The sequence below is a fragment of the Thamnophis sirtalis genome, unplaced genomic scaffold (assembly GCF_051295495.1).
Source record: "Thamnophis sirtalis isolate CommonGarterSnake01/CBP01778 unplaced genomic scaffold, rThaSir2_p1.2 scaffold_4, whole genome shotgun sequence".
Taxonomy (NCBI): Eukaryota; Metazoa; Chordata; class Lepidosauria; order Squamata; family Natricidae; genus Thamnophis; species Thamnophis sirtalis.
The window spans coordinates 98,360,226-98,375,221 of NW_028261384.1; the positions used below are offsets into that span (position 1 = coordinate 98,360,226).

Consider the following 14,996-nt stretch of genomic DNA (forward strand, 5'->3'; position numbering starts at 1 on the left):
ACAAGACATTTGAAATAGGAAGGAGGGTGCTGAAAGCAAGGCCATACACACATTCTAAATTAAGCATACTTATTTAAAATAACCTAAGTTCTTCATCAGAAAAACTGAATTCTGCAACTTTCATAAATTGTTTTATAATTTGCAAAATGTATTTTGCAAACGGCAAAGAGGGGTTATGTGGGTTTTTCCAAGTTGCAAGAACTGTGTATGGCTAGTCTTGAGTGAAGAGAAGGGCTAGGAGTGACATAAAAGCAGTAATCCAATATTTGATGGGCTGCACAGAGAGGAAGAGGTCAAGCTGTTTTCCAAAGCTCCCAAAGGCCAGACAGTGATTTGGAAACTGATCAAGGAGAGATTCAACATAGAAATAAGGAGAAATTTCTTGACAGAACAATTAATCAGTGGAACAACTTGCCTCCAGAAGTTGTAAATGTTCCAACACTGGAGGCTTTCAAGAAGTGACTGCACAGCCACTTGTCAGAAATGATACATGGTCTCCTGTTTGAGCAGCGGGTTGGACTAGAAGACCTACAAGGTCCCTTCCAATCATGTTATTCTGTAAGTTCTGTAATTGAAGAAGTCACTGAAGCAGTCTTTGAGAACTGTTAAAATTATTTTAGATAATGAAAGGTAAGGGATTTACATTGTTACCTATCTCCACACTTGCAAATTGCAATTAAGAAACCGTCAAATAAATAATGGTAAGTATAATGGGTCCTATTTTGCCTTATGTTAGGATAAGTGTCATTTTCTTACTGGGGTTTATACTAATGTCAGTGAATAGTTGCTAGTCCTGTCCCTCCCATCATCAGTTTAGCCTAGTATGGATCAGATAAATTACAGATTCATTGTGTGTTTGTGTGTGTTACTGATAAGCAGGAGTAGGGAGAGATATGTTTTTAGATGTTAATGTTTATTTTCTCTTCTGTAGGTTACTGGTTAAGTTTCCAGAGCTGAATTATCAGCTGAAAATCAAAGTTTGCATTGACAAGTATGTTCATATAAAATGCTCATTTTATATTAAATTGAAAACTTCAGCCTTTTTTTTTTACTTTTATGTAGTATTATCAGTATATTCATTTTCTCCTGATTTTATGAGGCACATTTATTCCTTTCTTGCAGGGATTCTGGTGAAGTGGCTGCCCTTCGGGGGTAAGTTTAAGATGTCACACTTTAAATACTACTTTTGGGAAGTTACTGATTAATCTCAGATATGTGATTACCAAAGCGTCTTGGGAGGAGCTAGTTTGTTCTTGTTTAGGGTGTTGTTATTTTGATAATTGCTTAGACAGTCTAAAGGTGTACCTATCTTTGGCTTATCAAGATCCCGGAAGTTTAATATCTTGGGAACAAATACTAAGGTGATGAACATGGAGGAGTCCAACAATGGAAGCCTTTCTGCAGAATTCAAACATTTGGTAAGCATTTTTTTTAAATAAATGTGGGCCTATCATGGAAGTAACAAAGATGAACGAAAGCATTCTTGTCTTTGATAATGCTTTTCTCCTCCTCCTCCTCCTCCTCCTCCTCCTCCTCCTTCTCTATTCTTTTATTTGATCATAAAATAATCCACTTTCCATTTTAGTGGCTGCTATTTAAAGATACGCCCTTCGCCATTAAGTGTGATTAATCATCACAATAGATAATAGAAACAAATCACTTGTATAAAGTATAAAATCATTACATTCTTATTGCTAATGATGTGCCACATTTTTCATCAGTTCAGGCACCATGACAAGCTGAAGTTCATAAAATGGAAACATAAGCTGTGAACATTTTTTTTGGCATTGTAGCAAAGAAGAGAAGCAAATATATTTTTAGATTGTTTTGTAGGGAAGGTCTCAGGTAAGTCCAAACCAACCAACCCAATGTAATACTTTTTTTCACTCATACACAGACACTGAGAGAGCAGAGATGTGGTAATGGTGGAAGAGCCAATTGTGATGTGAGTATCCCATCATGGGGATGGTTTTAAATTAATTGTTTTAAGTTGGGTTAGTGATGGAGTTTGATGGTGATGAGTTAAATAGCAATAGTTCTATCCCTTCTCCTTATTTTGCTCTTGCTTGGTCTCCTCCCTTTTACAATTGAGTTTCTAGAGCTTTTCAGTCTTTGAATAACATCCAAAGTATCTTTCATGAACAAAAATAGAATAATACTGAGGAAGGGAAATGGTCACTCTTAGAAATAAGTTGAACAGGGTATTTTTAATCCTGATCCCCATTCTTTTGTCATTTCATTGTTTAATCTGAAGGGATCTTAAACAAAATAAGAATTGCCATGTTTCTGAGAGAACAAAAAAATTAAACTGTGTAATTTTTAACTGGTTTATTTTAGTGTATTTCCAAGTAGGAATCCATAAGCTGGTGTCTGTAGCATGTTATGCTCCACTGCCGTGATGGTGAACCTATCGCACGCATGCCAGAGGTGGCCTGCGGGCTATTGCCCGCTACTCTTCTGGTTTCCAATGCATGCATGCTCATCAGCCAGCTGGTCTTTGCGTGTGCCAGATCCATCTGGTCTTTGGGTTTCCAGTGAGTGCATGCTCATCAGCCAGCTGGTCTTCACGTGTGCCAGAGCCAGCTGCTCTTCTGGTTTCCCATGCATGCATGCACATCAGCCAGCTGGTCTTCGCGTGTGCCAGAGCCAGCTGGTCTTTGGGTTTCCCGTGTGTGCATGTGCATCAGCCAGCTGGTCTTCATGTGTGCCAGAGCCAGCTGCTCTTCTGGTTTCCCGTGCATGCATGCACATCAGCCAGCCGGTCTTCGCATGTGCCAGAGCCAGCTGGTCTTCGGGTTTCCCATGCGTGCATGCACATCAGCCAGCCGGTCTTCGCATGTGCCAGAGCCAGCTGGTCTTCGGGTTTCCCGTGCGTGCATGCACATCAGCCAGCTGGTCTTCGCATGTGCCAGAGCCAGCTGGTCTTTGGGTTTCCCGTGTGTGCATGCGCATCAGCCAGCTGGTCTTCGCGTGTGCCAGAGCCAGCTGGTCTTTGGGTTTCCCGTGTGTGCATGTGCATCAGCCAGCTGGTCTTCATGTGTGCCAGAGCCAGCTGCTCTTCTGGTTTCCCATGCATGCATGCACATCAGCCAGCCGGTCTTCGCATGTGCCAGAGCCAGCTGGTCTTCTGGTTTCCCATGCATGCATGCGCATCAGCCAGCTGGTCTTCGCGTGTGCCAGAGCCAGCTGGTCTTTGGGTTTCCCATGTGTGCATGCGCATCAGCCAGCTGGTCTTCCCATGTGCCAGAGCCAGCTGGTCTTTGGGTTTACAGGGCTCCGGCACGCACAAAGCTCACATGGCTGAAACCAGAAACCAGGAAAGCAGTTGATGACAGCATGTGTGCCCACAGAGAGGGCTCTGCCATAGGGTCGCCATCACGGCCCTATAGCATCGTTTTGAGGCTAGAAGTTGAAACAATTCATGTCCAGGATATGAGGGGTCTATAGATATGCAGTGAATGTTGGATAGATCAAATTTCCTTCATCCAGATTTACTGCCTCTTGGATTCTACATTGGCAACACTGAGGGACGTCATCTCAAAAACATTAAAAGGAACAATTATTCCATTCTTTCCTGCCATCAGTTGCAGCTCTATATTTTTTCATTGGAAAAAAGAGTCATCCAGATCATTATTTGCAACAGATGCTCTTTCCAACAAATTTTAGAACTCTTTGAGTGCATGCAAAAGACCTGGATTTCCACCAAACGATTTCCCAAGAGGGGAAATCTGAAAGTGATTAGTAAAAAAAAACCTGTTTCCTAACCCACATGACAATATTGAGTATACAGTTGTTTTGCACAATCTCTATGGAGTTTTCACAGTTTCCCAGCACTTGATCAGCATTTGTGGGGTTTCCTGGACCAATTTCTTATTATTTATCTGGGTATCATTTTACTTAATTTGTTCTTCCACCTACCGAGAAATATGTACGTCATGTATAGGTGATGTTGTTGAGCCCTCTAACCTTCCCACCAAAGGTGGTCTCTATTTTTCTACTTGCATTTTTACGTGCTTTCAAACTGCTAGGTTGGCAGAAGCTGGGACAAGTAATGGGAGCTCACTCAGTTACGTGGTGCTAGTACTGCCAACTGCCAACCTTTCTGATCAACAAGCTCAGTGTTTTAGCCACTGAGTCACCACGTCTCTCCAACTGTCATTATCATTATCCAATTATCAGGCAGAATATGAAGTCACCAGCATGTTAGACCTAAGGAAGCTTTATGGGAGATACCAGAATCTTATTGACTAGCAGACTCTCAACATGTACCGTACTTTTCTGAGTATAAGACATACATTTTTACCACCCCTCCCACAAAAAAAGAGGGTGAAAATCTGGGTGTGTCTTATACATTAAATACAGCATTTTTGGCCTCCAAAACCCCGCCCCGCACATCCAGTTTTTCACAAAAATGGATGCACAGAGGGTTTGGGAGACCTGCAAAGTGCTCCTGGGGTTGGGGAGGTAAAAAACAAGCGAAAAATGGACCCGGTTTTGCTCTCCCCACTCCCCAGGAGCACTCTGCAGGCCTCCCACACCCTCTTGAGGCCCCTTTTTTGATGACTGCGGGTTATCAGATATTTCTGCATGAGGATCAGAGACTCAGTCCAAGAGACTGCTGATTAGGATAGCAAACATGGCTTTTTGAAGTACCAAGCTCTAAATTATACTTCCATCTAATGACCAGTAGAGATCAGCATGACTCCACGGAAGGAATTCTTAACTATTCTAATTACAGAAATTTCACTATATAATGGGAACCTCCAGATTCTATGCCCTTTGGAGGGGGGGAAAAAACCCTTATACTTTTTGAATATTGTTCCTGTGAATTCCCATCATTTGGCTTGATTTTCTGGACCAGTTTTCTATCTGAAATTCTTTAGGTCTTGCCTCATTGTCTGTTCTTGGAAAATCTAGCTTTCCTGTCTTTAGTTTCTTCATACAAATAGATTTACAACACTGACATGTTTAACGAGGAAGAACTCATATTTTCTGTTTTTCCAAGACTTTGCTCTTTGTTTAACAGCACCCCTTTGTTTCTACCTAAGTTTCTGTTGAGTGATTGTTGACAGGTAGATAAAAGTTCACAAATATGTAACTGCCTTGCTTTTTTTATTGCCATCAGTCTAAGGTTTGAAAAGGACATTAAGGTGGATGACTGGGAAAATTATAATTGAATTTAGGCAGTGAAATCTTGAGATAAGAAAACAACAACAACAATGTAGGAAGCATTATGTTTGTGGTGGAATCAGGGATGGTTGGCCAGGACAGAAGGGGTTATGAACCTCTATTGGTGTAAATTAGTGTCAGATGTTTCTTTTTCTTATTCAGTGCCTTTAATTTCTTCAGCTTACTATTTTTAACTTCTTTTTTGCACTCTTAAGCTTATGTTGAAAGGTGAATGATAACTAGATATGTACATAATTTATGAAAATTTTAACTTTTTTCTCTCATCATTTTCTTTTCAGGCTTCTCTCATCGTCACAGAAGAACTCCATCTTATTACATTTGAGACAGAAGTTTACCACCAAGGTTTGAAAATTGACCTGGAGGTAAGAATCTGTCATATTACCAGATCTATTAACTTAACTGTAGCTTTACTTCTTGATGAGAAGGCTTATTTATGGCTGGAATGGAAGCTTCTGTATTGTAGTAATAGTTTAGATAACATCTTGGAATTTTTCCAAGAACAAAATCAAATATACTACAGGAAGCAAGAAGCTTTATTTGAATTATGGTAACATTCAGGTAACAGTTTCCAAGAAAACACATAAAGGAGATAATGATGCCCATATGACGAATTTCACTAACAGTGTACAATGACCATATTTTCTTGGAAAAAATAAAGAACAAACCTGAAAAAGGAGCAAATCTGAAAGAAAGTTCTAAAGAATAAAAAATATTTATAAACTAAACATCATAACTTTGCTTTACAAAGGATGATTCAAAAACAAAAACAAAAAAATGATAGTGAGATAGGGGGTACTACAGTTGAATGAATGATTGATAAATAAATAAATAAATAAATAAACAAACAGAATAATTAAATTAAATGAATTTAAAGCTTTCTAAAATAAAGGACTGTAATGGACATACAGTCATTGTAGGTGGTATTTATTTTGCCTTTATGTAAGGAACTATTCCTCTGAAAGCACCCACTTCCTTAAACGAATATACTGTATTTTTCGGAGTATAAGACGCTCCTGAGTATAAGACGTACCAAGTTTTTGAATAGGCAATTTTTTAAAAAAAAGTTTTTGCACTCTGCAAACCTCCCCCAAACACCCTGTTTTTCACAAAAACAGGCTATTCCCCCCCCCACCACAAAAGGCATGAATAGTCTTTAGGGGGCTTGCATAGTGCTCCTGGGGGGTGCCCCCCCAAAAGCGAGCAAAAAATGGCCCTTTTTTTGCAAAAATGGGCCCATTTTCTTGTCAAAAAAATTGCATGCATAGCCTTTAGGAGGCTTATAGAGTACTCCTGGGGACTGCAGGGGGGGATTTGAGCAAAAATCCCCCTGTTTTTCACTCATTTCTGCCTTCCCCAGCCCCCAGGAGCTCTCTAAAAGCTTCCTAGAGGCTAAGCACAGCCATTTTGGTGAAGAGGGCGGGGTTTCGGGAGGCAAAAAATCTGTATTCACTGTATAAGAAGCACCCAGATTTTCAGCCTCTTTTTTGAGGGAAAAAGGTGCATCTTATACTCTGAAAAATACTGTAGTCCCAATGATTAGTTTATGCTATAAATCTTTCTCTGAAATATGAGTCCCCAAACTTAAAAATCCAGACTAAGGACGTTTCTGAAAAAGGGAATCTAGAAAATCAAAGTGGGTCAATGCACTTTCAATCTTAGAATTTGCCATGGCCCAATAAAGCAGAAACAATTGTTAAACTGCTCTTACCATATCAGCCTTTTAATATTGATACCACAGCTCAACATTAAGATGAATGTTGTAAAATGATCTCCTGAACGTCCTGATTAGTGAGATGGGAGAACTAAAAATATATTTAATTTGCTTGTGAAGAATAAGATCCTAAGTTCCCAAAAAAGATATGCTCACGTAACTTGTATTTTATTCTCCTAGACCCATTCACTTCCAGTAGTGGTGATCTCCAACATTTGCCAGATGCCAAATGCATGGGCATCCATTTTGTGGTACAACATGCTGACAAATAATCCCAAGGTATGCTATGCTATAAATTCACCAGTGCAGAGGAATGGGGAGGAAGAGGCCGTTTCTCCTGATTTCATGAATCATGAGTAATTCCTCTCTTGGCAGAACGTGAACTTTTTCACAAAGCCACCCATTGGCACATGGGATCAAGTTGCTGAGGTGCTCAGCTGGCAGTTCTCCTCAACCACCAAACGGGGACTCAGCATAGAACAGTTGACGACTCTTGCCGAAAAGCTACTTGGTAACAACAACCACACACACACACACACATTTAACATGTATTGATGCTAAGTGATTGTCATCTTCCCAGCTTGACTAGGGGTTTGTTAAAGCCCAAGGATCTCAGTTTTGAACTCATAACAGAATTTTCAAATATAGAGTTGGGGAATCATTGGCTGATTATTGAAACCCAGGCCCAGAGTATGTACAGAATGCTTCAGTGCTGGCAATCCCCTCCCACATCACCCTAAATTCCTGAAAAACATGTAAAACAGCTATTACCTTGCTTTTAAAAGTGCCTTTCCTCCAAGAAAATCAAGATGGTATGGAGGGATTTATCTCCCGTTGCCAACATCTCAAGTGAGCAGTGATAGCTGTCCAATTTAAACACATGATCACAGTGGCTTATTTGGATTCTTGGACCAATCACAGTTAGCTGAGATCACATAACATGCTAACCAATAACCTCTGGATTACAAACCACAACATTTAGATTAACCCAGCATGCTAAGATGGGTGTCTTTTGCAAACCATGATGACATTATTTATGTATATGATGCACATGATGCCTATTCCCCCCTGCAACATCCATGAACATTAAGCCAGAGCAAACAAAGTTATATTTTGTGTTAGTTGAGTATATGAATCCAGTGAACAGCTGCCCAGGAGCTTTCTAGCGACCCTCAATGGCAGATCAAGGGATTAGAATCTGGCCCTCCTTTATCATTGCTGAAAGTTTAAAACTGTAACTATACCATAATGGCTCGCTTTAATTTTGATTTGATTTTAATATTTTTGGTCTAATGGTTAAGGCACCAGGCTAAAAAATAGAAGTTTTTTGAGTTCAAGTCTTTCCTTAGCCATGAAAGCTGGCTGGATGTCTCTCCAGTCATTCTCAGTCCAACTCACTTCATATGGTGTTTTTTTGGTAAAACAGGAGGACAAAAGTATGTTGGATATGTTTGCCACCTCATGTTATTTGTAAAAATAATAAGGGAGGAATACAAACAAATAAATGTTTTTTTCATCCATTCTCATTATTTGTCCTAGGACCTGGTGTCAATTACTCTGGATGCCAAATAACATGGGCCAAATTCTGCAAGGTAAGGGTTTGGAAAGTGAGGCATATGATCGTGGGTCAAACTGTGAGCCAGTTTGCTTAATGGCCGTCTTGATTTACCCTCTACAGGAGAACATGGCAGGAAAAGGCTTTTCATTCTGGGTGTGGCTGGACAATATAATTGACCTAGTGAAGAAGTACATCTTGGCACTTTGGAATGAAGGGTAAGCATGATCAGAAAAATCATAATTGTTGACAGCATCTCCGTCTAGAAAAAGTTGTCCTTGTCACTTATCGGTCCTCAAAGGTGAGAAAGTTCTAAACCAGCCTCCCACAATTTGGGGTTGCCTGTCCCCCTCCCCCCAAATTTGAGGACACTGGCATTTGGATCTTAAGTCAATTTTAAAAGCACTGCTTTAACAATACAATAAATGTATCCATAAAATAAACTGGCCATGTTGACTACAGCAGATAGCCATTTTGTGATAATCCTTGAGATGCATCCAGAATTTCAAATGAGCAAAAGGTTTGGGGAATCACTGTCCTGCATAATTACAACCAACTCTATGATTTTGTGATTATTTTAAAAATTTACCATATTGAAACTACATATTTCTCCTCCTCTTCCTTCTCTAGATATATCATGGGCTTCATCAGCAAAGAGAGGGAAAGAGCCATCCTGAGCACAAAGCCTCCAGGAACCTTTTTGTTGCGTTTCAGCGAAAGCAGCAAGGAAGGTGGAATCACTTTCACATGGGTGGAGAAAGATATTAGTGGTAAGGAATGCAATCCTGAAATGATAAAAGTGCCCTGTGCCAGGCTGGATGATGTGCTAAGAAGTCTTAGCCAACTCTTAGTGACCACATAGATTTTATCTATGATAAACTGTATCTAGCCCAGTCTTCCAGGTCTTCCAGTGGTGCATCTTATCACCATTGACATTGTGCCCATCCAGCTTGCTGATGGTCATCCTCCTCTTTTCTTCCACCTTTCTCAGCTTACCCCCAAAAGAAATGAAACATAAAAATAAGCATTTAATATCAATTCGAGAATTTCAGGTGATTTATTGATTTAATCTATTAAATGGGAATAAGGCCAGAATATATTTATTTCGGAACCAGTAAGTATATTTTCAATACATTTATGCCCTAGCAAGCATTAAGAAGTGGTGTTTTCCTGTTATTTGTAAGAAAAAAGAGAAAATGCCTCTTTGAAGAGAATGTTCAGCATCTGTCATGGGTCCTTGTCAGCTTTCTGTGTGTTTGAACATAAAATTTGTAAAAATACATATTTTGCATGCAATTTTCTGTAATAGATGCATTTATATGCAACTGCCCCTAATACATACATCTTATGTCATTTTGGAATCAATGCCACAAATGAATAAGAGTGAAATCTAAAAACCAATTTTGTTCCAATCTACCTATTACTTCAGGAAGTACAAACTAGACCATTGTTTAAAAATAGATAAATTGCCCCTTATCCTTATTATTTTAATGTTTATATTAATTACATCAAATTGAATGACACCAAACATCACATATAATAATATAAACAGCATAATGTGATCTCAGAATTCATATTTATGATACAAAAGGAAAGGAAAAAATATAAACAGAACACAAAATTTCCCAATTTATTTGATTGTTCATTCTGTAGCCGCCCAATTCAGCCAAGTGACTCCAGATGGTATTATATTGCTTAAAAGTTACACCCAATTGTTTCTTAGAACTCTGCCAATTCCTGCTTCAAATCTTGAGAAACAGTACATCCCGACAATCCACATCTTTCCAATGTTGTGTACTGGTTTTTTTTTGCCATCCATATATGCCAGAAAAATCCAGTTCTTGTCATAATTTCAGATACTAGGAATATAATCAGAAATAATATATGCATATTTAACACTTATCAATTGATCCATACATTAACAATCTTTTTTCAATCCAAAATACAGCAATAATAGGACAAGTGTAAGCAATTTGAGTTAATATCTAAGTCTCCAGCAGCAAGGTAATTACAACACAACATTTTTAAGGAATCCATTGTAGACATAGCATTTTTGTTACTGTATATTAAATTTTAAAATAATGGGAAATTGCACATTATTTAAAGCAATATTTCATTGGTTTATCAGGATAAGACAATTTCCTTATTCCTAGGTTTTGCAAATAACTTTTAATTTCATCAACTTCTGTCTCTTTAGGCTTTATAGGATTCTATGGAAAGTCCATTCCCATCCTTGCTGAAATCTTTAAATAGAAGTGGCAAGGACTGAACCAACAAACATATTACTTCTAGGTCAAGGCATGCTGATATTTTATTTCTTACAGAAGTTACCATGTGTAATATTTTAATGAATGTTCTATAACATCAGAAGAATTCATCTGTTTACTAAGGGCATAATCAGCAATGACCATTTTCTAATCAGTATACAAGATTTATTTTTAATTTTGTGACATTTTTCAGACTACTTTTTTATTGCTGTGAGTTTGATTCTCCCTCTTTTCTCTCCATCTTGGACAAGTAGTCTATTGGTCCTTTTTAATCCTCTTTCTACAGGAAAAACACAAATTCAGTCAGTGGAGCCATACACCAAGCAACAACTCAATAACATGTCATTTGCTGAGATTATTATGGGTTACAAGATCATGGATGCTACCAACATCCTGGTTTCCCCACTTGTTTATTTGTACCCTGATATTCCTAAAGAAGAGGCCTTTGGAAAATACTGCCGTCCTGAGAGCCAGGAGCATCCTGAAGCCACTGACCCAGGTAGTTGTTGACTTTCTATGCTGCCCCCCCCCCCCAGATTACCGTAGGTATATTGCAGTCCCAAATTCCTTTGCAAGCTCTTGGATTCCTCTTCAATCATAGCCATAGAACACTGGAGGCGTAGTTTCCAGCTTCCTGTCATACATAAATACTGTTAGCGCACACCATAAATAATGTATAAATTATGTCGAGAGAGAGACAGGAAGAATGCCTCCAAAAGTGCCTCCTAAAACCCAATGGGAAAAGGAAAACCTTTGAGCTTCCCTAGATGTGCCATACAGTATATTATCATTCCATTAGGTGGCCAAAAGCATTAAATAGGTACCTTGGCTGCTGAAAGGATTTTTACATTTGCAAAAAGGCCCTATGGAAATTGGACCTCGGAAAAAGATTCTTAAGTATGGCTGTCATTCTTTGTTTTTGGGTGGAAGGATATCTTCTTGGAGAACTATATGTAATCTTACATGCAATATTTAATGGAATTTAATGTGATTTACTATATATGATTTATAGTGATTTATAGTGATTTATTTATATAAATATGATAACTGAAGATGGACCCTTTAACCTATGAAGCAAGTCACAGTCCGCTCACTACAGTAAATCTTCAAATTGAACTTAACTCCTGATTTCCTTATGGATACATCTATGCCATTTTCTTGGCATAGCAGTGGTTTATTGTTGCATTCTCAGATACAAGTATTAAAACAGGCCCTGACTTTCTTGGGTTTTCCATTTCAAACAAATCAGTCCTGTATGTTACCTTGAAGCCATCCAGGAGACTTTCTACTCACTACATTTGGTTTTCTCTTTTTAAAAAAAGCTGATTTAATTAGGATTTCTCAACCAAATCTTCATATTATATATAGAAGTGAATGTCCTGTCAGCCACTTATACAAACCATAAAATTTTGCTATGGAGTCTTTTCTAATTTAATCCGGTGGTGTTGGTGGCGCTTGTTGGTTGGTTAAAAACAAACACGGGGGGGAAATGAAAAGGCAATTTAAAAATAAGCCTTTAGCATTCTTGCCTGTTTTTGTTACATCCAAAGTTGCTTTGCAAGTCCAGTCATAGGCAAAGGCAAGAATATCTAAATTTAGCATTTCCACTAAACTTAAGTTTAAATGTACCCACAGGTAAATAAAGGACTGTCAATTAAGACAACACAATTCACAGCACCTAAATCCTGGGGTAATTCTCTATTTGCTTTCTCCTCATATATCTATCTCCACATCTTTTTATTGAAACATAACAAACAAAAATGCAATTGGAATAGGAGACCCTTTTTGCATTTTAAGATACACAAACTAACATATTTTTCTCTTGTTCACAAACAGGCGCTGCTCCGTATCTGAAGACTAAGTTCATCTGTGTAACTCCGTAAGTCTGGTTGCTTCACTAGGACCCATGGATTCTATCAAGCAATTACATATTTGTTTATAACATTCTCCCCAGTTATTTGTGCTTCAGCCCAACCAAAGAATCTCTAAGGGCCCCCTCACCCACACAGCCAGCCAAGACACTGAGAGCAAACAGCACTCCTTACTAGCACTGATGGTGTTACCTAGTTAGGGTAATGAAATATCTGCCAGAAAACAAGTAAGCTCAGAGAGCACCAAGGATCCCTCATTTCAACCCTGAGCTGTAAATATTCTCCTTTATTGGTATTTGTGCTTCAATTATCATTGGTTTTTATCCCAAAATAGATAATAGATAGATACAAAAGTACAGGTGGCCTTCAACATATGACCACAATTGAGCCCAAAAGTTCTATTATTAATCAAGGTAGTTGTTAAGTGATTTTTCCCCCTGCATTTTACAGCCTTCCTTACCACAGTGGTTAAGTGAATTATTGCAATTATTAAGTTAGTAACACAGTTGTTAAGTGAATCCGGCTTCCCTATTGACTGCAAAAGGTGGCCATGAGACCCCAGGAGATTGCAACCATCATAAATATGATTCAGTTGCCCAACATTCAAATTTTGATCATGTGACCATGGAGATGCTGCATGTAAAACACATAAATCACTTTTTTCAGTGTCCTTGTAACTTCGAACTGCCAGTAAATGAATGGTAAGTTGAGGACTACCTGCAACAGAAGGAAGGGTGGGTGTTAATTGCCTCGCCTCCTAGCAACATCCTTTGCTTCTGTACAGATTAGAGAATAATTGCACATAAATTTTTTAATTAAGCTGTATGCAACTTGCCTCTATATAAAGCCCCTAATTGTGCTGCCAAAATCCAATGGCACTCAGCTAGACTACAACAATCCATTGTAAAATGGGTATTTTAAAACTTGATAAGCACAAAATAATTGCAAAAGAGAAGGGAAAACATTTGTGTGTGTATGATACAGTTAGTGGTGACTCCAAAATTCTCTTCTTGCCTCTGTTGTAATGAACGAAAAGTAACAAGCCTCCTTTGAGTCCAGTTTGATTCCTGGTGAATTCATAGATACATCGGGCATATAATATGCAAATAGATTACTGCTGCCTTTTTCCAGTATATTTTTCAGCTTCCCAAAGCCCCGGGAGGTCTCCCAACAAGTGCTTAAAAGACCAATCCCTGCTTACATTCTTAGCCCAAACAGCCATTATAGCACCCTCACCATTCTACTAATGCCTTCTCCAGTCTATCTCAAAGGTATCTAGTATGTGGATGAATGTCTCTGGAAGAGCCATGTCCGACCAGATCTTACACAGCTTCTAACTTTTGTGTCTTCTTGCTAACCCCTCTTCTCCCCCCCCCCACCTTTTTCAGAACAACCTGCAGTAGCACTATTGAACTACCCATGTCTCCCCGCACACTTGAATCCCTGATCCATTTTGGCAGTAATGGCGAAGGAGCTGATGGAAATGCCAGCGGGCAGTTTGGTAAGTGCATGGCTTATAGTTCAACTGTCTGGGGTGGAAGGATAGTAGGATCACTTTGTTCCTGCTGCTTTTGTAGTTAGGCAGTTATGCGAAGCAGGCTGGGATATTCTTAATTATCCAACCATCATTTAAACCAGAAGGAGGCAGCATTGTGTCTTCCAGATTTTTGACATTTCAGCTTAAATACTGAACACTCTTTTATTATGTACTTAGTTGCTTCTGTATTTCACTCAACAAACTATGATTGTTGACAGCGTGTTCCAACCAGTTTTGCAAACCAGAATTTAATCTCAATTTAATCTCAAAGGACTGTTTAAATGTAGTTTGTCTATTACCCACAGAAAATGGGTAAGTAAACTTATAAAATAAAACATCTCCACTTGCCCAAATATAAACACTTGTTTATCATTTCCCAAACCATAGAAAATATATATATTTGCTTGAGGTGGGGTTAAATGGAAGTCCCTCAATTGATTAAAAAGGATTCTTGCTTAATTTTGATCAAAAGTTTGGGTCAAGTGATAAAGTGAAATGCCCTGTTAATGAAGAGACAGGAAGGACAGACTAAAAGTAAAGTGAGAACAAAATATCACATGAGGGAATGTCAGGAATAGATGTGTTCTAGAGTCTTAAGTTTTCATATTCTAGAATGAATGAGACAGAAGATAAAATGAAACTTGTGGAACAGAAACATCAATGAAATTTTAATGAAATAATGAAAGAACAGCAGCCTGTAGCCCTCACAGATGTTTAATATTGAAAGATGAGAAACTACAAAGACGAAAGTGGCAGAACACTTTGCAAGAATAAAAAACAGTGGCAGGTTGGCCGAAATAAAACTAATAAAATGCAAAGAGCAGCTTCATTTAACAAGGCAGTGGAAACAGCTCTTGAATGCAAC

General features: G+C 38.6%; 1 protein-coding gene across 3 annotated transcripts in view; it reads left to right on the plus strand.

Moving 5' to 3' along the window:
• Positions 1-14,996, plus strand: part of STAT3 (signal transducer and activator of transcription 3) — a 55,966-nt gene that overhangs the window by 38,651 nt on the left and 2,319 nt on the right. For 2 of the 3 annotated variants that reach the window (XM_087713529.1, XM_014056507.2), the window contains 13 exons: positions 932-991; positions 1,123-1,152; positions 1,325-1,418; positions 1,898-1,945; positions 5,469-5,552; positions 7,082-7,180; positions 7,277-7,412; positions 8,441-8,493; positions 8,580-8,674; positions 9,087-9,226; positions 11,010-11,225; positions 12,560-12,602; positions 13,983-14,095. In XM_087713529.1, coding sequence (XP_087569655.1) covers positions 932-991; positions 1,123-1,152; positions 1,325-1,418; positions 1,898-1,945; positions 5,469-5,552; positions 7,082-7,180; positions 7,277-7,412; positions 8,441-8,493; positions 8,580-8,674; positions 9,087-9,226; positions 11,010-11,225; positions 12,560-12,602; positions 13,983-14,095 — 1,211 coding nt within the window. The remainder of the gene's footprint in view (positions 1-931; positions 992-1,122; positions 1,153-1,324; positions 1,419-1,897; positions 1,946-5,468; positions 5,553-7,081; positions 7,181-7,276; positions 7,413-8,440; positions 8,494-8,579; positions 8,675-9,086; positions 9,227-11,009; positions 11,226-12,559; positions 12,603-13,982; positions 14,096-14,996) is intronic. The other variant, XM_014056508.2, reaches the window with a different exon arrangement.